Below are 27,760 nucleotides of genomic sequence, written 5' to 3'. Positions count from 1 at the left end.
CCTTCCCACATACCTCACCCTGCATCTCTTCCATCCGACTGTCCCTGAGTTACATATCTTTATGATAAACCAGCAACCTACTGACTACAATGTTCCTCTGAGTTCAGTGAGCTGCTCTAGCAAAGTAATCAAACCCAAGGAGGGGGTTGTTTTATACCCAGTCAGTCGGAAGCCAGGTGACAACTTGGACTCGTGATCAGCAGCCAAAGTCGGGGGCGGTCTCGCGGGACGGAGCCCTTGACTTGTGGCGTCTGGCGCCGTCTCTGGATGGCGTCTGAACTGAGTATTTCTCACTTGAGGTATTTACAATGTTGTGTTAGTTTTCGAGCATACAACACAGCGGGGCTTCCCTGGCCGCTCAGACGGCAGAGAATTCGCCTGCAAAGCAGGAGGCCTGGGTTCAACCCCTGGATCAAGAGGATCCCCTGGAGAAGGAATGGCCACCCACTCCAGTATTCCTGCCTGGAGAAGTCCACGGACAGAGAAGCCTGGTGGCTTACAGTCCATGGGGTCGCAAAAGGTCGGAGATGAATGAAGCAACACTTTGACTTCACTTCATACCGCAAAGTAATTCAGTTACACAAACACTGTATCTATTTTTTTCAGATTCTTTTTCTTCTAAGTTATTACAAAGCATTGGGTAGACTCCCCTGTGCTGCACTGTAGGTCCTGGTTCGTTACGTACTTTATGCAGAGAGAATGGCATTGCATTGTTGGGCAGCCGGCTAGCGCTGGAGAATTGCGTGATGTGGATTTAAAAAAAACCCCACACACATCGGAATTGGCGTCAGAATCACAGCTGGTGCTCAGAAGTGGAATTGGTACCCAAGTCATAGGAATATTTCCTTCCACGCAATCGCTTGATCAGACCCAGCTGAACTTCTATCATTTCACTGAATAACCCAATTCCCCCAAATATCCTTTAAGTACTCTTTATAGAAGAGGAAACTGAGGCACGGGGTAGAGAAGTATCTTGCCCAGGTCCAGGCCCCCGAGAGCAGCAGAACGAGTTGTGACCCTCAAAGGTAGGTCCCCAGGTCAGCAGCCTTAACCACTATGCAGAGTGCCTCTTGCTCATGCAGCACATAAACAAGGACTGTGGTAAGTGGCGTTTCTTATCATCTCTGGAGAGGGGATGGTGACACGCCAGGCTGGGGGACCCAGATGAGCCGGGTGCTGGCCACAGAGCCCACAGCCTCTGGGAGGAAGACACGGGACATGGTGGGCAACTGGGCAGCACGGGGCTCCACCTTCAAGCCAACAGGGCAGGAGAAAGAGGGCATGTGAGGGCCCCGAGCCAAGGAAGATGGGGGATGGGCCAGGCGCCGGGCGGGCAGCGGAGGGCAGCAGCCTGGCCGGGGTCCCGGAGAAGCACAAAGCCGCTGGGGTTCTGCCTTCTTTCTGCAAATGCCAATGAGTCCATTCAGCACAAAGTGGATCTCGTTTGTCTCCAGAGCATCTCTCTACCATCGGGGCTGAGTGTACCTCATGCCAGGAATGATAATGACTTTGCTGCAGACCAGCTGGAAAGGTTACTGGCATCTGAATGGCTCTTCCAGTTGACAAGGTTGGTGGAGATTAAGAGCCAAGGCTGCCAAGGTTTTAATCTCACCGGACCAGCAGCGTAACCTCCTGCAGAGGACTTTACTTCTCTGGGACTCTGTTTGCTCATCTGAAAAATGGGAATAACTAAGAAGTATCCACTTATCAGCTGTGTGTGAGGATTAACTGAGTCATGGGTGGAGTGGTTAGTGCTGTGCCTAGAATATCCCAGGTGCCAACAAGCCTCAGCTGTGAGCCCTGACCTGAGGGGACTCTGTTCTGGGTAATTAAAAAAAAAAATCTTTCCCTCACTTCTTAGATGAATGCCTTTTAAGCTTGTATATATTAAGGTCTTACTTTAAAAGTAAGGTATGTCTTTCAAAGTTAAGACTTTACTTCGTTCAGGTCTCACTTTGAAAGATAATATTAATTTTCAAAACAAAAAACAGAGAGATGAAGACACTTTGAGGCTTTGGGAAAGTTGTCCTTCCAAGTCTATTTATACCAACAATGAATTCTGACCACCACAAGCCTGGTGTCCTCTTCCTCAGCCTGCTCAAAGGACACTCTGCCCCCATACTTAAAGCAGCACCTGGATGCTTCCAGCAGATCCCATGGTGATAGGAGAAGCAGCAAACACCAAGGGTGGCCTTGGCTCCATCAAACCAGACAGCTGCTTCTGGGACTGCTGGATTCAAGCAAGCCCTGAGACTCAAGAAACCGTCAGTCCCTCTTCACCTTGTTAATAACTCAATATTAAACTAAAAGCTTAGTTTAAACTTTAGTTGAGAAGGTCCCCTGGAGTAGGAAATGGCAATCCACTCCAGTATTCTTGCCTGGAAAATCCCATGGACAGAGGAGCCTGGCGGGGTACAGTCCGTGGGGTCGCAGAGTCGGAGACAACTGAGCGACTAACACTTCCTTCACTTTTCAAAATAAAAGCTAGATCCTTTGGAACTAACTTTTCAGATGAAAGTATGAAAACAACAGGCATCAACTATTAAGGTGGTGTTACTTGGGGAAACCAACATCCCTGATGCGCTCTGCTTGACGAGCAAGTAAAGCTTCAAAGATGCAGACCAAGGACAATCATTTTGAAACACCCAAGCTTGACAAGCAAGCATTCCAACTACTAACCTGCAAACATAAGAATCTGCTCAGATGCTTCCTTAGGCTGCTGGCAAGGAAGCACCATCAGGGGGCCAGGGTGGGCGAGGATGGCTGCTGAGCCGGTCTCACCCCCGAGGACCACTGAATCCCAGCTCAGAAACACCTGCTGCCTCGCAGACACAGGGATTCCCACTTCTTGGCAGCGCACACCTCAAGGGAGCGTGCACGATGCTTCCTGGTCACACTTGGGCAGGACAAGAGGTAGGATCCCAACATTCCCCGAAAGGCAAACGACTTAAAGGGTTTGTGTCACTCTGACACCAACCGCCCACTAGCACCTGCATGGGACATGCCGTGAGAGAAGCAGCCCAGGGCTGCTGACATGATGCAGGACCAGAGTGAGAAGAGGCTTCTATTCTGGAGAAGACACTCACTCAGCAGTGAACCCACCCATACCCATACCAGGCTTGACTAACTTGGTCCCAGCATCGTTTCCCCAGCCCAGATGCAGCCTCAGTCATTACCACTTGAACTGTCAGGAGGAAAGGGCTGCCAGCCCGGCCCTACCAGGAACCAGCTCTGTGTCAATATCGTACCTGTCAACATTATCAGTAACACTTGCTTCCCTGGTGGCTCAGACAGTAAAGAATCTGCCTGCAATGTAGGAGACCTGGGTTCGATCCCTGGGTCAGGAAGATCCCCTGGAAGGGAATGGCAACCCAGTCCAGTACTCTTGCCTGAAAAATTCCAGAGACAGAGGAGCCTGGTGGGCACCGTGGGGTTGCAAAGAGCTGGACACGACTGAAGAGACTCAGCATGCGCTTACAAGCACTCAGTTGCTGATAAGACCTTCATCACATTTTCTCCTCACATCACCTAAGGGCAAGAGTCATCATGATCCACGTGGGCTTGGTCAGGCAAATAGGCCAACAGACACGGAGGAACAGGCCCTCAGAGCAAGGATGTGAGTAGAGCTGGCTCCAGCCACTGGCAAGCCGCCTCCCCCAGAAACGCACCGCCTTTCCGGGAACCGAAGAGGCCTCGTGGCTCAGAAATGCAGAGCTGGTGTCTCCCCCACATTCTTCCAACTCACAAATGAGGAAGTGATGCCCCAAAGCTGTAACACAGAGATGGCAAACCGCACAGCGTCGTCACAGGGGACTCCACGACCCGGACGCTTGGAGAAAGAAGGCAGAAAATGAAAGCGCCCCTGGCCTCCAGGAGCCGGTCACGTGACGCCCCAGATGCTGTGAGTCCCAGAACCAGAAGGTGCTAGAGCCTGCCCCCATTCCATTTGCTCTTCCAACCGGGAAGCGGAACCTCCTTTAACGCTACTAACAAGGAGCATCTCCAGCCATTAAAAAAAAGAATGAAATAAGGCCATCGGCAGCAACGCAGATAAACCTGGAGATCATCATACTGAGTGGAGCGAGCCAAAGACAAATATCATATGATGCTGCTTACACGTGGGATCTAGAAAAAAACGATACACATGAATTTTACTCACAAAACAGAAACAGATTCAGAGACACAGAAGTCATATTTATGGTTACTAAATGGGAAAGGGTGAAGATAAATTTGAAGTTTGAGATTAATATACACACATCGCTATATATAAAATAATCTAAAAAACCTACTGTATAGCATTGGGAACTATATTTAATATCTTATAATAACCTATAAAGGACAAGAATCCGAGAAAAGAATATAAGTATGTATATATATGTGAGCTTCCCAGGTGGTGCCAGCGCTGAGAACCCACCTGCCAGTGCCGGAGACATAAGAGACAAGCGTTTGATTCCTGGGTCGGGAAGATCCCCTGGAGGAGGGCATGGCAACCCACTCAAGTATTCTTGCCCCTGGACAGAGGAGCCTGGCGGGCTACAGTCCACAGGGTCGGAAAGAGTTGGACACACTGAAGTGACTTAGCACGGACGCAGGCATATGTGTGTCATTGTTGTTCAGTCACTCAGTCATGTCCAGCTCTTTGCAACCCCACGGACTGCAGCACGCCGGGCTTCATGTCCAGCTCTTTGCGACCCCACGGACTGCAGCACGCCAGGCTTCCCTGTTCTTCACTGTTTCCCGGAGGTTGTTCAAACTCATGCCCATCGAGTCGAGGATGCCATCCAACCATCTCACCCTCTGTCGTCCCCTTCTCCTCTTGTGTATGTATAACTGAATCACTTTGCTATACACCAAAAACTAAGATGACATTGTCAGTCAACTATACTTTAAAAAATAAAGCAACATTTCAATGAGTCAGAAGCGACTAAAAGCTCCTAGAATTGATTGCAGTTCACATTTATATTCTCTTCCCCCAATAGCACTGAGTTCCGGCCATCAGATTAACACCACTGGGTCAACAAATGTCTGTAAGGTGCTCCTGGACTTACTGATGGGCTTCCCTGGTAGCTCAGCTGGTAAAGAATCTGCCTGCAATGCAGAAGACCCTGGTTCAATTCCTGGCTTGGGAAGATCCCCTGGAGAAGGGATAGGCTACCCACTCCAGTATTCATCAGCTTCCCTGGTAGCTCAGCTGGTAAAGAAGCCACATGCAACGTGGGAAACCTGGATTCGATCCCTGGGTTGGGAAGATCCCCTGCAGGAGGGCATGGCAACCCACCCCAGTATTCTTGCCTGGAGAATCCCCATCGACAGAGGAGCCTGGCGGGCTACGGTCCATGGGGTTGCAAAGAGTCAGACACGACTGAGCAACTAAGCACTGCACAGACTTACTAAATGTCTCTTCAGTCACTACACAATCTAGTAAATTGTAAATATACTCATTAGGAAGTAAAGCCATTTTTCATCTGAAACCTAAAAGGTCAAGCGTATGGCTAATAGAAGGAGAAAACATGCTTTCTTCAGGTATATCTTTGCTGTGATGGAACCGCACATTTTAAAACAAGAAAATAGCTGGGTAAAAGTACCTGCCCTCTGCTGACCACAGCAGGGGGGAAATCCATCACACAGAGTACTTAAAATCCGCTCACAGCTGGCGCTCACCCACTTACATCCGCTAACCATCCTTTAATTATTCTGACGACTGGACAGGGAACGCGAGGGTAAGCAACTTCGGGATGTATGATAAATATTAATTCCATGGACTGCGGACAGGAATTCAAAGCTGAGCTCCTCTGATGAATGTGGGGTTGCCAAGGCGACCTGACTCTCCTGGGACCACTCAGGTATAACCAAGATGCTAGGAGGACCACAGAGAGTTCGCTGAAAGGTAATGAACACAAAGTCATCACTCCGGGCCCAGCATCTCTACCGAAGCAAAGTTTCCTAGAGATTTCAGCAGATGGCCAGGAAAAAATAAAAAGCCCAGCGTGGGACATGCTGACGTGCCTACATGCTTCTCTCTGAAATGCCCCGGGTGCATCTGGACAACAGTGGAACAAACAAAGAGAAATGTTGGATCTGAAGATTATAAACAGAACAAAAAGCAAAGGAAACTGACAAAGGCATACCAAGCCCCCCTGAAAGCCACTTCCTCTCAGCCACAGAGAGAGAGGAAGACAGAGAAGTGATTTCCAGTGACTCCCCAAGGAGCGTGTACATTACAGGGGCCGACAGACTGACCCCGTCTCGGACCAAGAGCAGCTCCCACGGGCAGGGGTAGCCCTGCTCAGAGAGGACGCATGAGGGTTCGGAGCGAGAGACATGGCAGGGTCTGTTGGGAAGCTCACAGCCCACTGGATTCAAACAGGACCCACACTGACTTCTCTTCCCACTGAACCTTCTAGAGCCCACTGGGTACATAGCCCCAGTCCCTCAACCGCTCACCTCGCTCCCCTTCTTACCAGCCACCCTCTTTCTCTCCTGGCACATCAGGAGGTCCAACCCACGGTCACTGTGATCTGTAGCGATCACTTCCTAAGCGTCTTGTCCCTCATCAAGGTGATCATGTCAGTAAAAAGCCTCAGGTATGTCCCACCTCCCTGGACAAAGGGGACCATACTCAGTACAAATCCCTTCCCTTCGTCTTGAGGCAAAGAAAGACACTATTCCATTCTTATTTTCAAAGGTACGTGGGACGGTGTGCTGAGATCTGCCTAAAAGAGGATGTGGAAATCACTTCAAAGTCACCATCTGCCCTCAATAAGCTCTTTATGCAAACACCCCGAAAAGCTGTGAACTCCACACCTCCCCAGGTGCCTCAGCCCCGGGAGTAACTGGGAGCAGGCTCAGGAGCCCTGGGCCTCATCTAACCTGTATCTATGCAAAGTTCCTTCCATCGCAGAGCAGCCTCTGGGTCGCTGCCTCTACATCAAGCCCTGCAGCTGCGGCTTCCTCACATCTCAGGAATTCTGCAGCTCCCAGCCCCGTACACTGCCTCCAGGAAGCCCACCCTGCCTGCTCCTACACTCCAGCTGTTTCCTTACCAGTCGCCCCAATCTAGTTCACTCCACACCAGACTCTCTAAAGTAGCAGGGATACCGATTGGACACTGGCGCCCACTATTCACCAAGGATGACAGGGTCCAGTGACCACTCCAGCCTGTCCTGAGGCTGACCTTGGCCCACAAACCACACCACAGTCTGGCCACTCTGAACGGCCTGCACTTCCCCAGCGGGACTAGCTGGGGCCTCCTTCACGGCCCCTCCGATTCAGACTGGGTGTCCCCCCAGGTATCCATCACCACACCTGCCCCCGGCCCCACAGTGCCCAGACTCCCGAGGACAGGCCTGGGTCAGGTCCCTGCAGGCCACCAGCTCCCAGCTGCCAGGTTAAGATTCTCCCCCGCTGTGTCCTTAGGTCCTGGGAGCTCCGGGAGCCTCTTTCCTCTGCTGTCCTGGGAAGGAGGCGAGTGGGCCTTCACCTCCCCACCCCGACCTCCCATCCATCTCCTACCCAGAGCAATTATGGAGGACTCAACTGCAATTTCCTCTGAACTTTCACAGAAGTCTTCCGTGTCTCCTCACTCTCCATCCAGAGAGGAGGGGGTCTGCCGGGGACACCCCATCTCCCTCCAGAACCCCTACCCCCAGGTGACTCTGTGTTTGGGCCACACCTGCTTGTAACCAGCCGGCCCAGCACAGGTACCTGGCCCCCGTGGGCAGTCCAGATTCTCCCCCTTAGGAAACTGAGCTGAGAGTTTGAAAGAAAGTGAAGTTGCTCAGTTGTGTCCCACTCTTTGCAACCCCATGGACTGTAGCCTACCAGGCTCCTCCGTCCATGGGATTTTCCAGGCAAGAGTACTGGAGTGGATTGCCATTTCCTTCTCCAGGGGATCTTCCCGACCCAGGGATCGAACCCGGGTCTCCTGAATTCCAGGCAGACTCTTTACTGTCTGAGCCACCCAGGAAGTCCAAGCTGAGAACCACTGGTTTAAACTGCAGCTACCAGGTAAGGTTGTGTTTCCTCAACCATAAAGTGAGGGCAAAAGTCCCACCTTGCAGGTAACTTGTGGGCAGGTGAGAAGTCCTACCCTTGCCGGGCACCTCTGTCCAGGTGCTCTTCTTACGGAGAAGGGTTGACATGGGACGGTGTTTGGGGACAGCCCAGAGTCCACGCAGCCGGTCCCTCTGTAAAGAACAGGGCGAACCGAAGGGAACACACTGGGGTCGGCAGAGCTGGTTTCGACCGAGAGTGTCTCCTGAAGTTATTTAAAACCCAGAAAAGCAACTCTATACTTTCAACACTCAGTGCAAAGTTGCAGCCACCTGGTGTCTCTTTAGATCTAGTTCCTGAGGTTTCAGTCAATATCTTGCTCATTTATCTCTATGTGCGCATCAAGGGCTCAGAAGACGACCAGGGTGAAGAAAATCAGAAGACAAGTCGTCGCAGGGCCGGAGAAAGTGTTTACCAAAGACGCATCTGATAAAGGATTTGTATGTAAAATACACCAAGAAGTCCTAAAACTCGACTACAAGAAATCAAACCACTTGATTTAAAGAATAAGGGACTTCCCTGGCAGGTCCAGTGGTTAAGACGCCGAGTTGCCAAGGCAGGGGCATGGTTCAATCCCAGGTCGGGGAACTAAGATCCCACATGCTGCAAGGTGTGGCCAAAACAAATAAAATAAAGGATACATTAAAAAAAAAAATGGGCCAAAGATCTGAGAGGACACTTTGCCAAAGAAGCTGTACAGATGACACATGAGCCTAGAAAAAGAAGCTCCACATCATGTCATTAGAGAATGAGAACCTAAAACTGCTCTAAAAAATATAATTACAAAAAGAAAAGCAATCAGCGGACAGCAACTTCCTGAACACTTGCTTTCCCCGGAAAAGCAGGGGGGACAGCACCTGTGGCTTGGCCGTGGTGGGCTCAGCTCTCACAGGCTGGCGCTGGTCCCTGGGGTCTGGGCAGAGGGTGGAGGTCAAGGCAGGCGGGAACCTCTCAGGCAAACGGGTGGAGGCGAGCCCATCCCCACCTTCCATCCAGGGCCTCCTGGCCCCAGAGCTGGACCCCTGCCTCTAAGGACTTTACACAACTGCAAGGGCATCCGTCCTGGGGCACCCCCTCACCCCATCCTGGCCTGCGGGACTGCTGGGGACCGTGGGGAGTCTTCCTCTGCGCCTGCTCCGTCCAGCTCGTTAAACCGAACCACTTAAGCGATTGGTCCTTCAGAGTCCCCAGGCTTTCTACGGGGAGTTTTGGGGTTTTTTAACTGTTCCTCTCCACTTTTCCCAGCGCCCCACTGTTGATCACAGTTCCGTTTTCTAAGCCGGGCCACCACATGATGCGACTTGCTTCCCTCCCATAGACTATCACAGCCTTAATCATGCTATGAACTCACCCAGGGCACTTCCTGCAAGGGTTCCTCCAAGCCCCAGCACACATTTCTGAACATGACCTCCCCTGGCAGGTGACAGGACATTCACCCCCAATACGTGCCTCGGTGCTTGTCACAGCCCGAGCTCTGCAGGGTCAAATGCCCCACGCGCCGGAATCTCTAACTTCCCAGCAGTGCGGTCCTTGTCCCGGCGCCCTCCCCCTCACCTCCACCCACGCTACTGAACTCATCTTGGACTTTCTAACAAAAAGGAAATGAAACCCACCATGCAGCTGGCAGCACTCGAATCACCGTCTTCCCTACGGTCCCTGGCAGGCAAATGAGCGCCTTCCCATGGGGGGCCTGGGTGGGGCCAGGACCTGCTGCAAGTGAACCACATGAGTGGCAGGGAGGGCAGGTTGCCAAGGCAGGTTGCCAAGGCAACAGGCCCAGAGGGAGACCAGCAACTCTCCATCAATCATTCAGGACCTCATTCTCTAGCCTTCGCACCTCGGCCTCCCTCCCACTCCCCACTCCTTCCGCTCTTCCCACATGACAGACCGAAGCCGAGGAGCCCTTCCAAGGTCAGTCCTCTTGGAATTCCTGCATCCAAGCTTGATTAGCATTTGTGACCTTCTGTTTGCATGGGGGGGAACCACTGAGGGTGCCAGGCACCCCAGTCTTGAGAAATGAGGCAGGGGACCCAGCTAACTCACACAGCAAAGCAAAAGCAGCTGGGAGTTCCTGGCGGTCCAGTGGTTAGGACTCAGCGTTTTCACTGTCCAAGGCCTGGGATCAATCCCTGGTCAAGGAATTAAGATCCCACAGACCATGTGGTGTGGCCAAAACAAACAGAAAAAAAAAAAAAAAGCTATACTACAGAAGTATCTCTTTCCTTCTGCTGTTTCACGACTATTTTGTTCATCACACTGGATGATTCTGACTACGCTTGGTATATTCAAACTGAACCAGATTCGCCCTTGATTTTCTAGACGCATGCTAGTTCACAAAGGCAGAGACAAACATTTTGCTTTGGAACTTGGGGCTAGTCCATGAGTTCAGGCATTTGCTCTTCATGTTTCAAGGGAGTAAATGTCACCTATAAAAAGCTGTCATCATCCAGAACATTCTGCTGACTTGCTACTCTGTGAGAGATGGCTTTCCTGGTTCCTTCGGGTCTCAAACATCACCTGCTCTGAGGCCTTCCCCAGGCACCTGTCTGATTGCATTTGTATACCTTCTGCCTAGCAGATATTATTATAAATCTGTTTTATTTATTATGGCTGAGTCCCTGGTCCACGAAAGAAGAGCCTTGTCCATCTTTTCTTCCTAGGGTCCCACGGCAGGCAATGAATGAATTGGAGAGTATATAACATTTGTGTTTATAATTGCTGTAAGGCATAAAGAGGAACTGAAATGATTTTGGTGAGCGTGACAGATCATTCCTGCTGCCCCTCTGATCTGCAGATCAGAGACATAGTGGGAATGATCTAGGGTGGGGGAAGGCCATTTATCATCTCATTTAGGAGGTGTGACTTGATAGAAGTAACGCAGCCAGTCTGGATCCTAAATGTCAGGCTTCAGAGAGGAGTGACTCATCTGCTTTGTACAACTTGTCGACTGAAAAAAAATGCACAGCCTCAAAGTCAAGAGTTATGTTTTACTTGGTGGACAAAACTGAGGACATAAGCCCGGGACTAGGCTAGCTCTGAGAGAGGGCTCCGGAAGAGGCAAGGGAGGAGCCAGGATACGCAGGATCCTGTCTTTGCAGCAAAGACCAGTGAATCCAAACATCAAAAGATCACTGTTAATTAAGGAAAACGAGATATTTCAAGTTAAAGCATTTAGTACTTTTCTCTGTACAGATGTGAGAGCTGGGCCATGAAGAAGGCTGAGTACCAAAGAATTGATGTTTATGAACTGTGGTGCTGGAGAAGACTCTTGAGAGTCTCTTGGACTGCAAGGAGATCAAACCAGTCAATCATAAAGGAAATCAATCCTGAATATTCATTGGAAGGACTGATGCTGAAGCTGAAGCTCCAATGCTTTGGCTGACTCATTGGAAGAGACCCTGATGCTGGGAAAGATTGAAGGCGGGAGGAGAGGGGGACAACAGAGAATGAGATGGTTGGATGGCATCACCGACTCGATGGACATGAGTTTGAGCAAACTCCGGGAGTTGGCGATGGACAGGGAGGCCTGGCGTGCTGCAGTCCATGGGGTCACAGAGAGTCGGACTCGACTGAGCGAATGACAGCAACAGTGCACGGGAAGCTGCCCAGGTCCAGGCTCGCTGAGATCGCCCCCCGGAGTCGCCCCGCAGCTCCTGCGGCCAGTGTCCCTCGCTTCCTGGGCTGAATCACGGGGAGGGGTGCAGGGGCTGCTCAGCAGGGTTTGTCTCCATCCTGAATTTCCTCCTCCGGGCGCAATTCCACATCCTTTCACTTACTGATATGGCAGACAGCATTTTTTTCATTGATGAACTAAAGGCGAAAGGCCCTGCCCTCAGGGGGGAAACCATCTAATGTGGGAGGACTGTCCCCGGCCATGGACACACACGGACACACACACACACGGACACACACACGGACACACATGGACACACACACACACACACATGGACACACACGGACACACACACACACGGACACACACGGACACACACACACGGACACACACACACGGACACACACACACACGGACACACACGGACACACACGGACACACACACACACGGACACACACACACATGGACACCCACACAGACACACACACGGACACCCACACAGACACACACACATGGACACACACATGGACATGGACACACACACGGACACACACGGACACACACACACGGACACCCACACAGACATACACACGGACACACACACAGACACACACACACACGGACACACACACACACGGACACCCACACAGACACACACACAGACATACACACGGACACACACACAGACACACACACACACGGACACACACACACACGGACACCCACACAGACACACACACGGACACCCACACAGACACACACACATGGACACACACACGGACACACACACGGACACACACACAGACACACACACATGGACACACACACGGACATGGACACACACACGGACACACATGGACACACACACACACGGACACACACACACGGACACCCACACAGACATACACACGGACACACACACAGACACACACACACACGGACACACACACACACGGACACCCACACAGACACACACACGGACACCCACACAGACACACACACATGGACACACACACGGACACACACACGGACATGGACACACACACACACACGGACATACACACACGGACACACACACACAGGCACACACCCTGGTGGGAAATGCATGGACACACACACACACGGACACACATATGGACATGGACACACACACACACACACACACACACGCACCCCCGAGCGGAAGGTGTGTCATGTCTGTACATGTGCTCAGCCCTCAAGGTAATAGGTCACAGACATCCCCAGGAATACACATGTCAAAGAGAGAAATTAACATGGGACCACATGAGCCTGCAAGCCTGTCCTTGGGGTACACATGTTCCTGGGGGGCACATTCGCCTGGCAGGTACAGGAAGACTCTCTAAAGCACAGTCAGTCTCCCGGTGGTTTAAAGAACTCACTGGACACCCCTGACTCCGGATTCTCTCTCTCCCAAGGTCCAGACTGTGGCCAGCTCCCACCAGCCTGGTTCACAGCCACCGCAGCATTACCCACCCTCACCCACAGGAAATCTGGGCCAGGGGAAAGACTCCCCTGGCCAGAACAAAGGGAAAAATCAGGAATGCAGTCCAGGGAGAGGCCCAGGGAACAGCCGTGTTTAAAGAACACAAACAAGAGGCCCGAAGTCACATCCCCACAGCTCTTAAAAATTGTAAGAGGTGGCAGGAAGATTTTTAGGATAATTTTCGTGGACACGCGGAGGCAAACATGGAGGGGCCTCTGCAGTCCGTTTGGGCGGGCCTCGCGGCCTCGGCCATCCCTTTCTTCCTCCCCTCTCGCCCAGGCTGGGGGCGCAATCCGTGCAGTGCACCGCACCCCGAAAACCAGCGGGCTCCCGGCAGTAGGCTCATCCCTCAGTGGTGCCCAATAAATACTCATCGAGCGGCCCCCAGGCAGGGCTGAACGCGCGGGCCTGCGGCCGGGAGAGGAGGCTAAAGAAATGGCTGGTGACCCGGGCCGCGGTGGGCGCAGGGCTGTCTCCAGCGGGCCGGGGGGCTCGTCCCCACGGCTGCTCAGCGTCCTGTCCTCAGCAGGAGCCGGCGATGCGCGTTTCGATGACGCCAGGAGCCCAAAGTGGGCTCCATGAGCCGCCGGGAGAGGGGGCGCCGCCAGGTTGGCGGCTGGTTCCCGGTCTGGCGTTTAAAGGGGGTCAAGGGCTGTCCTGAAGGTCACGGCGGCGCGCTGCGCGGGCCCGGCGAGCTTGGGGAACCACGCGCGCGGGACCCGGAGCGGAGAGGCAGCGTGGTGCCCGGAGCCGCTCAATCGGGTCCGGCGGGGACTCGGGCCGCGTGGTCCCCGCTGCGCTCCATCCGGTCCAGGCGGGGCTCGGCGCTGTGCGCGCGCGGGCGCGCGGGGCGGGTCGGCCGCCCGCATGGGTCTCGCGGAGCGGAGAGCGGCGCGGGCGCGGCTGGAGGCCGGCGGCGGGCGCACTCACCCTCCTTGGCCTTCTTCTTCCTCGCCAGCGTGCCGCCCAGCTTGCCGAGGAACGATTCGTCCTTCTTCATCCTGTGGGGCCGCAGGGCGGGCGAGCGCAGCGGCGCGGAGGACATGGGGGCGCGCGGGGACCCCGGTGGCCGGGCCGGGAGCAGCGCGTCTGGGAGCCGCCCTGGTCGCCTCCGCCGCCGCCGCCGCCGCCCGCTCGCCCCGGGGAGTGGCCGGGAGGGCGCGGCCCCGGCGCCGGCCCCCGCCCCCCGCCCGCCCCTGGCCCCGGCGGCGTCCCGCCGCCCGAGGTCTGACTCTGGGTCACCACGTCCAGCCCGCGAGAGCCGTCGGCGGTTCCCACGCGCCGCGGCACACTCACTCTCCAAGCGCAGCGGTAGTTCCGCTCCTAAATGCCGCAAATCGGACAGACCACGGGCCCTCTGCCCCCCTTTTGTTCTGCTCGTTTAAGCCCTGGACTCTGGTGACCTTACCTGGGCGCCGGGGTGGGGGGTTAGGGGTCAGCGAGGCAGCCAGGGCCACCACCTTTGCACAGCCGTGCACATCAGATAAGCGCACAAATGGGTCGTTGCATTTGCTGAGCTTTTCCCCACAACCAGGCCAGGGGCTGGGGGGAGCCCTTGTGACCTGTGCCCGCCCTTTAGAAGCTTGGCACGTGGTAGGCAATGACTACATGAGTACCCTCCTGCACACCTCACCCTGTCCCAGGGGTGATTCCGGCAGAGGAATGAGCCCTAGTGTGGAATCAGGGGCGGGTGTTCCGGAGGAGAGCAGGGTAGGAAGAGCAGAGGGGACAGTGTAGGGGGCTCCAAGGAGGAAAGAGAAGAGGAGGAGGAAGAGGTTTTCTGTGGAGGTGATGTGGTGGACTTGGGTTCTGCAGAGTTGACTCTGGGTGAGGTGGGTGGGGAAGGACTGAGCCTGGAGACCAGGTCCCAGGCTTCAACAGGAGAGACGAACAGGTTTGTGGAGAAGTTCACAGGTGGAAGGACTCCCAGGCTGGAAGGAGTGGGAAGAGTTAAGCCTGTTTCCTGCTGGGCCCAGGCCAGTGGGGCAGGGGACTTACCCAGCAGATAGAGACTATCAGAGGAGGCCTGACTGGGGAGGAGCAGGGGGTGGCCAGGTCCGGGTGTGGGTAACATTGTTTTTCTGTCTCCCCAGGGGCTGTGGAGGTTTCTTTTGGCCTGCTGATTGGTGCTAGGCCCTGCCCTCCCACAGAGAATGCGCTGACCTCAGGGGCAGAGCCTTGCCCTCCCGGAGCTGGTGATCCAGGGGGACACTCATGCCCCGCAGTTAGGAACCCAGCCAGGTGGGAGGGCAGGAAGAGTGTTATGGACCAGGGTGCTTGCCCTGCTTAACCAACAGAAATTGATCAGAGGCCAGACAAGACTTCCAGGCAGGGCTTTACTGGGGGCTCTGCTGCAGCAAGGGGGAGCAAGAACAAACCACAGGCCCCCTTCCTCACTTCCTGGGGGTGGGAAAACTGGTTCTTTATATGGGGTGAGGGAGGGGGTGTCCAGGGTCAGGTGGGAGGGGTGGCTTAGGTGGTTTGTCACCCCTTAGGTGATCTGCAAGGACATCCAACCAGTCCATCCCAAAGGAAATCAGTCCTGAATATTCATTGGAAGGACTGATTGCTGACGCTGAAACTCCCATACTGTGACCACCTGATGTGAAGAACTGACTCATTGGAAAAGACTCTGATGCTGGGAAAGATTGAAGGCAGGAGGAGAAGGGGGCCACAGAGGATGAGATGGTTGGATGGCATCACCGACTTGATGGACGTGAGTTTGAGCAAGCTCTGGGGGGTTAGTGATGGACAGGGAGGCCTGGCGTGCTGCCATCCATGGGGTCGCAGAGAGTCAGACACGACTGAGCAACGAACTGAACTGAACTGAGGTGCTGCTGGGTGCAGGGGGCAGGTGCGGTGCCTTTGCTCCTGGCTCTTCAAAAGTGGCAGTGGGGTCTTTGGGTCTCTCTGTGTCTTTTGTCCAGAACTTGCCCTGACTGCACATGCGCGCAGTTGTTTTTAGTCCTGCATTGTTTCTTGGTATTTTGTTGCTGAAGGAGAAATGTGTCCAGGTGCAGGCATTGCAGCACAGCGTCCCGGGGCCCAGGCCTGTCTCAGGAAGAAGAGAAGGGATATGGATGCCTCATCCTCTCATTAGCAGCAGGCAGGATGGAGAGAACTCGAGGGAAGACCCAGGTACCCGGGAGAGGGGAGGCGAGCCAGGGATGCAGGCTGCCCGGTGTGACTGAGTGAGCGGATGAGGTAGGGGGATCAGGGATCCCGCACTAGGAACCCTGAGGATGGTTAAAGCAAAACCCGGAGCCAGAGACCAATTCAGAAGCTACTGTAAGGGGCGAGGCCAGAGTTGCCCGTGGCAGTGGCAGAAGGAAGGGACGGATAAGAATAAACTTTCAAGGCTGCAAACCACAACCCGAGGGGAATCCTTGGATGATTGATTTAGGGACAGGGAAGGGTCAGAGGGCTCTGAGGCTTCTTAGCTGCACGGCCTGATTTGGGGTGTCACTAACCACACGGCGGATAACACAGAAAGGCGGTGAATGTGGTCACTGAAATCCTGATGGCGTCACGGCACAGTCAAGGCTAGACTGCTCTGAATGCTGAGGGAGACTGACGTCTGGGGCAGGCATTTCTGGCCCCTTTGAGAATCTGGTGTGAGGTACAGACCGTCCCCTCTAAGGAGACACACACGCAAGGTGCTGGACACTGTTCACGGATGCCCACGGTCAGCCCACCCTCCCACCGCCCCAGGCATGGCCACAGAACCCAGGAGGAGAGTGTGCGATCAGGAGAGGGGGAGGAAAAAAACTCTTGGGAAATAAAATAGGAAAAGCTGAGCTCCCGGGCATGGTCCTGGACGCCTTGTAATTGCCCAGTCGATGATTAATTGGATATTTCATCAGTGGCTCCAGCTTCCCAGGGGACACACAGAATTTACAATTTTCCTTGCTGCTGCTACTGCTGCTAAGTCGCTTCAGTCGTGTCTGACTCTGTGCGACCCCATAGACGGCAGCCCATCAGGCTCCCCCGTCCCTGGGATTCTCCAGGCAAGAACACTGGAGTGGGTTGCCATTTCCTTCTCCAGTGCATGAAAGTGAAAAGTGAAAGTGAAGTCGCTCAGTCGTGTCCGACTCTTAGCGACCCCATGGACTGCAGCCCACCAGGCTCCTCCATCAATGGGATTTTCCAGGCAAGAGTACTGGAGTGGGGTGCCATTGCCTTCTCCGACAATTTTCCTTAGGTCACTGCTAACTTGAACACCACAAAGACAGATTGGAGCCTACTTTAAAAGATGCCATTACCCCATGGAAGAATCTCTCTAGAAGATACTCAAGTCCTGCCAACCGCCCACCTATTTCAGAAAGGACTATTGGCTGCAGTCAAGTGATTCTCAGTTGGAAGAGGAACTGACTTGGGCCTCACATGACGATGGGGTTCTGGAGTTTTGTAGACATCATGTGTGTAGAAACATAATCATGTTTCCAGTGCCAGGTGGTACGTGCTGCTGAGAAATCGATGCAAAGCAGAGGCTCTTGGGTTCAGTTCATTGTCATTCCCTCCCCCGAGGTGAGGGATGGTCCTGGCAGCCTCAAAGACGCTGGACCATGGGCTCTGTTTCCCTTGCACCTCTTGGACTGGAGGATAGTCTGATTTTTTTTTAATGGTCTTGGACCTTTGACCTTTTCTTTTTTTAATTTTTGGCTGCTCTGAGTCTTCATTTCCTGGGGTGGGCTTTCTCTACTTGTGACAAGCAGGTGCAGTGCTTGGCCTCCTCATCATGGTGGCTTCTCCTGTTTCCGACCGAACAGGCTCTAGGAGATGCTGGCTCAGAGCTTGTGGCTCCCGGACTTAGTTGCCCCTCGGTGTGTGGGATCTTCCCACATCAGGGATTGAACCCGTGTCCCCTGCATTGACAGGAGGATTCTTATCCACTGTGCCACCTGGGAAGTCCTGGTTTCTTATCAAATGCAGCTTACAAGCTTTTTTACAATTATTGTGTTGGTTGTAACATATTTGTTGTTATTTTTGACTCTTGTATGCTACAGATAACAATCAAGAAGTGACTTAGTGGCTGTGGATGAATTTGGGTTCTTTTTGCAGGGTTAGAGGCTGGAGGGATTCAACTAAACCCCAGAAAGTTTCCCTCGCTCCAGGCCTGGCTCCTGGGGAATTTGCCCAGCATTCTCTCCGGAGCAGTCTAACTAAAACAACTTTCCAAATTGCTTTCAGAGCAGCAAACGTCTATATTCATTTGAAGGTTGGAAAGTGCTGGTTGTTAAGAGAGAGAATTTAATGAGAAGCAGAAAAATGATCTTAGTTCCTGTCCCCACCTACTTGACATTCCACTTCTTCACTTCAGTTCAGTTGAGCACTCAGTCATGTCTGACTCTTTGTGACCCCATGGACTGCAGCACGCCAGGCCTCCCTGTCTATCACCAACTCCCAGAGTTTACTCAGACTCACGTCCATCAAGTTGGTGATGCCATGCAACCATCTCATCCTCTGCAGTCCCCTTCTCTTCCTGCCTTCAATCTTTCCCAACATCAGGGTCTTTTCCAATGAGTCAGTTCTTTGCATCAGGTGGCCAAAGTATTGGAGTTTCAGCTTCAGCATCAATCCTTCCAATGAATATTCAGGACTGATCTCCTTTAGGATGGACTGGTTGGATCTCCTTGCAGTCCAAGGGACTCTCAAGAGTCTTCTCCAACAGCACAGTTCAAAAGCATCAGTTCTTCGGCGCTCAGCTTTCTTTATGGCCCAACTCTCACATCCATACATGACCACTGCAAAAACCATAGCTTTGACTAGACAGATCTTTGTTGGCAAAGTAATGTCTCTGCTTTTTTTTTTTTATTCCCCACCTAGCACTGTGGAGCTAACATGTCTCTGGGTTGTTCAAAACCCTCATGCAACAGTACTGCCATTGGCTGTGTACTCTTCCAGGGGAAACAAAGTGTTAATTGCTCAGCGGTGGCCACTCTTTGCCACCCCATAAACGGTAGCCCACCAGGCAACTCTGTCTATGGGATTCTCCAGGCAAGAATACTGATGTCTCTGTTTTTTAATGGCTGTCTAGGTTGGTCATAGCTTTTCTTCCAAAGAGCAAGTGTCTTTTAATTTCACTTGCTCCTTCTAATTTCATGGCTGCAGTCACCATCTGCAGGGATTTTGGAGCCCCCAAAAGTAAAGTTGTTCACTGTTTCCACATGTATTTGCCATGAAGTGATGGGACCAGATGCCATGATCTTAGTTTTCTGAATATTGAGTTTTAAGCCAACTTTTTCATGCTCCTCTTTCACTTTCATCAAGGGGCTCTTTAATTCTTCTTTGCTTTCTGCCATAAGGGTGGTGTCATCTGCATATCTGAGGTTATCAATATTTCTCCTGGCAATCTTGATTCCAGCTTGTGCTTCATCCAACCCAGCATTTCGCATGATGTACTCTGCATATAAATAAGCAGGGTGGCAATATACAGCCTTGATGTACTCCTTTCTCAATTTGGAACCAGTCCATTGTTCCATGTCCAGTTCTAACTGTTGCATCTTGACCTGCATACATATTTCTCAGAAGGCAGGTCAGGTGGTCTGGTATTCCCATCTCTTTAACAATTTTCCACAGTTTGTTGTGATCTACACAGTCAAAGGCTTTGGTGTAGTCAATAAAGCAGAATTAAATGTTTTTCTGGAAGTCTCTTGCTTTTTCTATGATCTAGCAGATGTTGGCAATTTGATCTCTCGTTCCTCTGCCTTTTCTAAAACCGGCTTGAACATGTGGAAGTTCACGGTTCACGTATTGTTGAAGCCTGGCTTGGAGGAATTTGAGCATTACTTTGCTAGCATGTGAGATGAGTGCAGTTGTGTGGTAGTTTGAACATTCTTTGACATTGCCTTTCTTTGGGATTGGAATGAAAACTGACCTTTTCCACTGCTGAGTTTTCCAAATTTGCTGACATACTGAGTGCAGCACTTTCGCAGCATCATCTTTTAGGATTTGAAAGAGATCAGCTGGAATTCCATCACCTCCGCTAGCTTTGTTCACAGCTTTGTTCCACTTCTTAGCATGCCGCATGCGTATCGCCTGTGCCACAGCTTGGCATGCATTTTACATTTAGAAAATCATTATGAAAATCAGGTTACATGCAGCCACCCCCATGATAGAAAACCATTTGATTTGCTTTAAAAAATTTTTTTATTTATTTACTTTGGCTGTGCTGGGTCTTTGTTGCTGTGTGCAGGCTTTCTCTAGCTGTAGCAGGCGGGACCTACTCTCTAGCTGCGATGCTCCAGGCTTCTCACTGTGGTGGCTTCTCTTGTAGCTTCAGTGGTTGCAGCTCAGGGGCTCTAGAGCTCAGGCCCCTGAGTTGTGGTGCATGGGCTTAGTTGCTCCTTGGCATATGGGATCTTCCCGGACCAGGGATTGAACCCGTGTCCCTTGTATTGCAAGGCAGATTCTTAACCACTGGACCACCACGGAAACCCCTCGATTTACTTTTGAACTATGGCTTCCAAAGGTTCCATCTCCTTACCCAAATGGCTCAGCGGTAAAGAATCCTCCTGCCAACGCAGGAGACATGAGCTTGATCCCTGGGTGGGGAAGATCCCCTGTAGGAGGAAATGGCAACCCAATGCAGTATTCTTGCCTGGAGAATCCCATGGACAGAGGAGCCTGGCGGGCTATGGTCCATGGGGTCGCGAAGAGTGGGACATGACTGAGCACATGTGGATGGATATAAGAATAAGAAACAAACATTCCAGGAGCACAAGCCGGATCCAGGCCCTGGGGGAGGCCCCACACCGTGTGCTCTCGGGCAAACTCAGAGCCAGGTTCTCCTGCCATTCCGTCCGTCTTCCTTGCAGATGGACAGGCTCTGGGCGATGCAGGCGGATGTCACCTGTCCTAACACTTCAGTTGCAGCAGACCAAACAAGCTGCCTGGAAAGTAACCAGACAGGAGGATGAATATACCTATGGCTATATTCATGTAATGGAATTCTAGCAAGCAATCAGAAAGAGCTGCAGTCACCGTATCTCAAAAACATGTCCAGGGACTTCTCTGGCGGTCCAGAGGTTAAGACCCCGAGCTCCCAGTGCAGGGAGGACATGTTCAATCCGACGTCAGGGAACTAATATCCCACAGGTGGTGCGATGAGGCCAAATTAGAAAAAGAAAAAAAAAATGCATTCAGCAACAAAAGCCAGTGCAAAGGCGCACACTGGGGGAGTCCACTTATTTGAAGTTCAGCAGCAGGTGGCCTCTCTCCTATGCTGAGAGTGGTCAGAGCTCTGAGTGATGCACGCTGGCCATATCTTGGGCTGGCTGGGGTGGGTGGGGGCTGGGGGTCACACAGGTTGTTTGCTAAGTACAACTCCATCACCCACACACCGGAGAATTGTGTGTTTCACTGTGTGTCAGTTACACCTCCATAGAGGCTTGGGGGAAAGAAAACAAATGGATGACATGCCAAGGCAAGATAATTTGAGTTCTGTTCCTTACCTGCATTTGGGTTTCATTCCTTCTCAATGCGTCTCCTGTGATAATACGGCAGCTCAGGAAGCCCTTAAAGGGAGTCTTAAAAGCTGCACGCCTTCTCCCATTTCCCTTCCAGAGAAGAAGTGATATCTTTCAAAACACGAAAAACAGCCTTTAGCTTTCGGGAAGAGAAAAGAGAGCTTGTTCGAAGGAGGAATGAAACTGTGAAATGTTCCCCTGTACTGTTCATTTTCAAACCTAGTAATTTCAGGAGACTTAGAAGTGTGTAGGCAAGCGATAGAAATACTTAATTGATTCAGTGATGGAGAAAATGCCTTATTTCCCCCAGGTTACACGCCAATGCAGTCTTTCTGCCCTTTGGAGCAGCATTTTCAAGCGTGCTGTAATCATAACATCCAAAGTAGTCTTTTGAACGGCGTGATTTAATCAGTTTGCTAATTTAGTGATCTGGCAAGGGAGGAACCTGTGATTTTCGCTTTAAATGCTAGAAGCATGAAAAGATGACCACACTTGCCCAGAATCTTGAAACTGTGGTGGTAACACTTTTTTCCAGAACCACATGTGAGAGAAACACAAATGCCTGACTGCAATGATCAACAGCTTTTCACTCAAGCGATTTTGGAAACATCAGCACACTTTGAAACAAGGGAAGTTGGATTTTCATTTATTGGCAACTCCTCTGAGTCTTCTTTTTGCCTAGTAGGCAAATTAAACTACACATACACTTTGTTCCTGTAAATATTTTAGAGATGAGGAATGCATGAGAGATTGGCACCAAGTTATTAATTCCTCATCTTGCATGGGGGAGAGATTGGGAAAGTCTTCTAAAAGATTATGCCCCCTTCAAAAAAGATTGACTCCTAGTTTTCAGAGAGCAAGTTCCTTGAAAAAATGCCAACATCTCTTATGCAGGTGGGAGAACAAAGGCCCAGCCTATTAGACAGTCACACTTTAGTCTAAATTTCTTTCACCATTCATTTATCATAATGTATTATCACCTGCCTAGAAAATAAAAGGCCTTACTTTCCTCCTCCTGTCTCACTGGGCACAGTAAGGGAATAAAAGCTGTGCTTTTTTGTTTTTGTTTAATTTATTTGGCTGCATCAGGTCTGAATTGCAGTAGAGCTGGCACAAAGGCTCAGTAGCTGTGGCCTGCAGAGTAAATCGCCGTGCAGCATATGGGATCTTAGTTCCCAGACCAGCAGTCAAACCCATGTCCCCTGCCTTGGAAGGCAGATTCTTAACCACTGAACCACCACGTAAGTCCTGAGAGCTGGCCTTTGTATGGAGGGAAAATGGTGAATGGTAGGGGTCCTCTAGGGCAGTGAGCTTGCTGCCAGATGGAGCAGGGGAATTAGACACCAAGCACATCATTAGAACATCAATGGGGCTGGGGAAGACAGGGGCTGGGGTAGGGATCAATAAGGAGTCAGGCAGGAAATATTTTCCACTTTTGGGGCCAGAGAGCCTTTGCAGCTCCTCAGTTTTGCTCTCATAATCTGAAAACAGCCATAGACAATACGGAAGCAAATGCGTGGCTCTGTTCCAAAACAAGTTCATTCTGCACTCAGAACTTTGGAGTTCACATTATTTTCACGTGTCATGAAACATTCTTTTGATGTTTCTATCAACACAGTTAAAACATGAACCCATTCTTAGCTCATAGGTGATACAAAAAGCAGGCTGGATTTGGAAGCAGATCGTACCCAAACTGCATTTCATTTAACTGCATTTTTTTTTTAATTCCTTTTTTTACTTCTGATCTGCATGTTTTTGCCAGAAAGCCCTAATGGTGGTAATAATGATGGCGCCACTAAGAGTCACGGCTTAAAGGTGCCAGTGACCCAGAGCCCGCTGTTTGTAACCGCAAAGCAGTGCACAAAGCCTCCCGGCACTGGAAATGCATTGTTAGCACACCTCTTCCAAAGCGGGCCAGTAACAACTGCGCTTCTTATGTCTTACTTATTCTATAAGAGTGTTTATTCTGTAAGACTCTCCACACCGTTACCCAGAGGTGGGAGTGTGTTCTGGCTGTTGGTGGTGGTGGTGGTTGTTTAGCCTCTAAGTCGTATCCAACTCTTTTTCGACCCCATGGGCTGTAGCCTACCAGGCTCCTCTATCCATAGGATTTCCCAGGCAAGAATACTGGAATGGGTTGCCATTTCCTCCTCCAGGGGATCTTCCTGACCCAGGGGTCAAACCCATGTCTCCGGCATTAGCAAACGGGTGCTTTACCGCTGGGATGGATTGTCTTTCTGGAAAATAGGAACCACTTCAACATACATCACTGAACACATAAGTTAAAGCAGAGTCCAGCGACACCATATGACATGGAGCAGGGCGGGGCTGCCTGACATGTGTGACGCCATCCACGATGTGGGGTTAGATAGAAAAGCAAGCTGTGCTTCCACTTTCCACACTCATGCACTCACTGATTTCACACACCCTGGGTGTCAAGGTGGGTACTGGGCATGACTCCAGGCCTTGGGACATACCAGGCACAAACTCGAGCAGGCCTGCCCGGTGGAGCTTACAGTCTCACGGCAGAGGAATAAAGTCAGTGATTTTAAAAACCCATGAACAAGAGAAAGACAAATATCATGATATTGCTTATGTGGAATCTAAAAAAAATGATGAAATACACTTATTTATGAAACAGGAATAGACTCACAGACATAAAAAACAAACTTACGGTTATCAAAGGGGAAAGGGGAACTTAGGAGTTTGGGATTGACATATATGCACCTCCGTATATAAAATGTATAACCCACAAGGATCTACTGTATAGCACAGGGAACTCTACTCAGTATCTTGTAGTCACCTAAAGTGGGGAAGAATCTAAAAAGAATATACATAGATGCATAACTGAATCACTTTGCTGTACGTCGAAGACTAACACCGCACTGTAAATCAACTATATTTCAAATAAAAAACTTTAAAGGAAGTTTTCAAAAAACAACCCAAGTACATATATGTGTTATACATATGTACATTTTACACATACGTGAACCTTTACGGAAATCTGCCTTTTAATCCTCACTTTGTCAAGGGGAAATGGCTGATTTTGAACTCTGCCTTTCTATCTGGCAGAACTAACAATAACAAATGGAAATTTATGCAGAGCAAATAGAACTGATTTCAGGACTAATCAGAATACATTTTGATTGAGAAAGCGGATACTCGGCAAGCACGTCATCATCAGAGAAACGCACCATCTCGTGCAGAAGGGAGACCAATTTTCATTTGTTCAGGGTCACGACTCCTATATTAAGGTATGTTTTAAAGTATGTTCCGTGATTATCCACCTATCACACCTACAGTAGTTCATCACTAACTGAGACCTGAAGGCTGAGCAGCTGTAAGCAAATTATGCTCTGGAATCAGGACAGTATTAAACCGTGAAGCTCAGCTCTGTGTGATAAATTATCTTAGACTGTCAAAATTTCAAATTTGCAAGGAAATAAGAAAATGCAAGGCTTGAAAAGGCTATTCGATCTTCAGTGCTGTTTAAATATTTATTACTTACAAAGCAGAAAGAGACTCACAGACTTAGAGAATGAAATTATGGTTACCAGTGGTAAGGGTAGGGGAGAGGGACAGTTAGGGAGTTTGGAAAGAATGTGTACACACAGCTGTATTTAAAATGGATCACCAACAAAGACCTATTGTATAGCATAGGGAACTCCGCTCCATGTTACCTGGTGGCCTGGATGGGAGAATGGATACATGTAAATGTATGGCTAAGTCCCTTTGCTGTCCACTTGAAGCTATTACAAAATTGTTAATTGACTATACTCCAATATAAATTTAAAAGTTTTAAAAATTTTATTATGAAAAACTACTAAAATATGGAGCTGATTTTTTTTTCCAGAAACACTATGGTAGCAGTAGCCTGGGCCCTCGCCCTCCAGGTGGCTGACCATGAAGCTACCTGTAATATAACCTACAAAGCGTTATAAAAGTCAGCCCCACAGACTGCAACCAAAAACACTTTTCTGCAATGAAACACGGCAGTTTTCTTGTCATCTGAAAGAAAAAGGCAGAATGAGTCTTTATTTTCTCTAGATGAGTCATGCCTTCCATGCAGTAAATATTCAGTAAATATTTCATGAATCAGAAAAGCCTGCCCCAGAGGTGGAAACAGCCTGGTGTCCATCACAGATGAATGGATAAACGAAACATGGTCCAACCCGACATACCCACACGCAATGCCTACCCATGCATCAGCAGGGACCACCCTGAGGACGTGACGCTCAGTGAAATAAGCCAGACACAAAAGCAATACCGTACGATTTCCCTCACAAGGGCACCCAGAAGAGTCAAGTTCCCAGAGACAGAAAGTAGAAGGGGGGTCGTGGGGGGCTGGTTTAATAGGGACAGAGAGAATGGGGAGTCGGTTTAATAGGGACAGAGTTTCATCTTTGCAGGATAAAATGAGTGTGGAGGTGAAGGGCGGTGATGGTGTCCGACAGTGAACTTAATGCCACTGAGCTGTGTATTTTAAATGGTTGGAATGGTGCCTTTTATCTTAAGTGTGTTTTTACCACCATTTTTTAAGCCCGTGTCTAAGGCCCCAAATAAATCGGGCCCTGAAAATAAAGGTAATGTAACAAACAGAAAGAACCGTGTGGGAAAAGCTGAGACTTTCCCAGGGAGGAGAGGTAACAGGAAAGAGAGACGGATGAATAAACCAAGCAGCTGAGATGGAAGAACAAAGAGTGGATAGTCCCCTAGAGACAGAAGAGGGTTAACCGGAGGGCCGGCCCTGGAGAAGGAGAGAATGAAGGATTGCTACACCGCCAGCCCCGAGGGGACGATGGGGACGCGGAGAATCGCACATAAATCCTGCTGCAGAGTGGGGTGCATGGCCTGGTGAGAAGGCCCCCGGCTGAACTGCAGAGCGAGCGCAGGAGAGAGTAACCAGCTTCTGGGAAGAAGGGGCTGTAAATGATCCCTGCCCTTCCCTCCCTCCTCCCCACCCCTCCTCCCCACCCTCCTCCCCATCCTGGTCTTCCAGCCTCCAGCTTTCCAGAGCTCCCTGCTGACCCCATGATGGCCCTTCCCCTGCAATCAGGGAGTGTCGCCTCTGCTTCTGAACCCCACACAGAGCCTTGCACACACTCAGAGCCCAATCAGTGTTCACTGGATGGTTGGAAGGATGGAAGGATGGATGGATGGATGGATGAAGGGCAAATGATGGATGACTGGAGGCTGGTGGTAATTACAGCAGGAGGTTACTCCTGCCACTTGGGATAATTGTGACGTTTGCATCCACCCAGAAAAGCTTTTATCGATGGACACAAATTATTTACGGCTTCTTCGTACACTCAGTCCCAGTGACAGATGTGGGGATGAGGAAATGAGAGAAGAAGGCGTGACATGGAAACATTAGGAAGCGAAGCTTTACTGGCGCTTGCTTTCCGGCTGCCTCTTCAGGAAGGAAAGGGGGGCTGACAGAGCCTATGCTGGGGGGAGAGTGGGGTCTAGCGTTCAAGGAGGGACTGGAAAGGATCAAACCACGTCAATCCCAAACCTCCCAGGCGCTTCTGAGTTAATGCACACCAGCTGGCTGCGTGGGGCCGTGGGAAACCACAGGACCTGGAGGAGGAGCGCTGGTCCGGGCCTGAGACTCTGCATTGCTGATGCACCCCCAAGTGAAGCTGATGCCTCTGGCTTTTTGGTTCCTGTGTCACTCTCTGAGTGGGAAGGCTATACAATATTCTTTTATTAAAAGGTCACCATGGGCTTCCGGGGTAAGAAAATCGCCACCACCGCGCCCCCCCCCCCAGAATATCACTTGTTTTCTCAGAAATTTCCAAGTGTATGATGCTAAAAGACTCCCCTTTAACGCATTCACTGTTTTAAAATGATGCACAGCACCGATCCTCCAGTGCACAGTGGGAACCCCAGTGACCGAGCCTGGGCCTAGGAGGTTTCAGGCATTCTCAATGTATTTTTTAAATCCTCCAATTACTCAAATAATTACTTTTTAAAAATGTATGCTGGTTGGACTTCCCTGGTGGTCTCGTGGTTAAGAAGCCAATGCAGGGGACACGGGTTCAATCCCTGGTCCAGGAAGATCCCACAGGCCGTGGGACAACTAAGTCCATGAGCCACAATTACTGAACAGTCCCTGCTCT

General features: G+C 50.8%; 1 protein-coding gene across 2 annotated transcripts in view; it reads right to left on the bottom strand.

Moving 5' to 3' along the window:
* Window positions 1-14,304, bottom strand: part of PARVB (parvin beta) — a 116,567-nt gene extending 102,263 nt beyond the window's left edge. Inside the window, exon 1 of one of the 2 annotated variants that reach the window (XM_070790551.1) lies at window positions 14,101-14,304. In XM_070790551.1, coding sequence (XP_070646652.1) covers window positions 14,101-14,215 — 115 coding nt within the window. In that variant the 5' untranslated portion in view covers window positions 14,216-14,304. Of the gene's footprint in view, window positions 1-9,403; window positions 9,527-14,100 lie in introns of those variants that run through there. The other variant, XM_070790553.1, reaches the window with a different exon arrangement.
* Between the last annotated feature and the right edge of the window lie 13,456 nt (window positions 14,305-27,760).

Source organism: Bos indicus, chromosome 5, assembly GCF_029378745.1.
Source record: "Bos indicus isolate NIAB-ARS_2022 breed Sahiwal x Tharparkar chromosome 5, NIAB-ARS_B.indTharparkar_mat_pri_1.0, whole genome shotgun sequence".
Taxonomy (NCBI): Eukaryota; Metazoa; Chordata; class Mammalia; order Artiodactyla; family Bovidae; genus Bos; species Bos indicus.
This window is presented reverse-complemented; position numbering and strand designations above follow the sequence as displayed.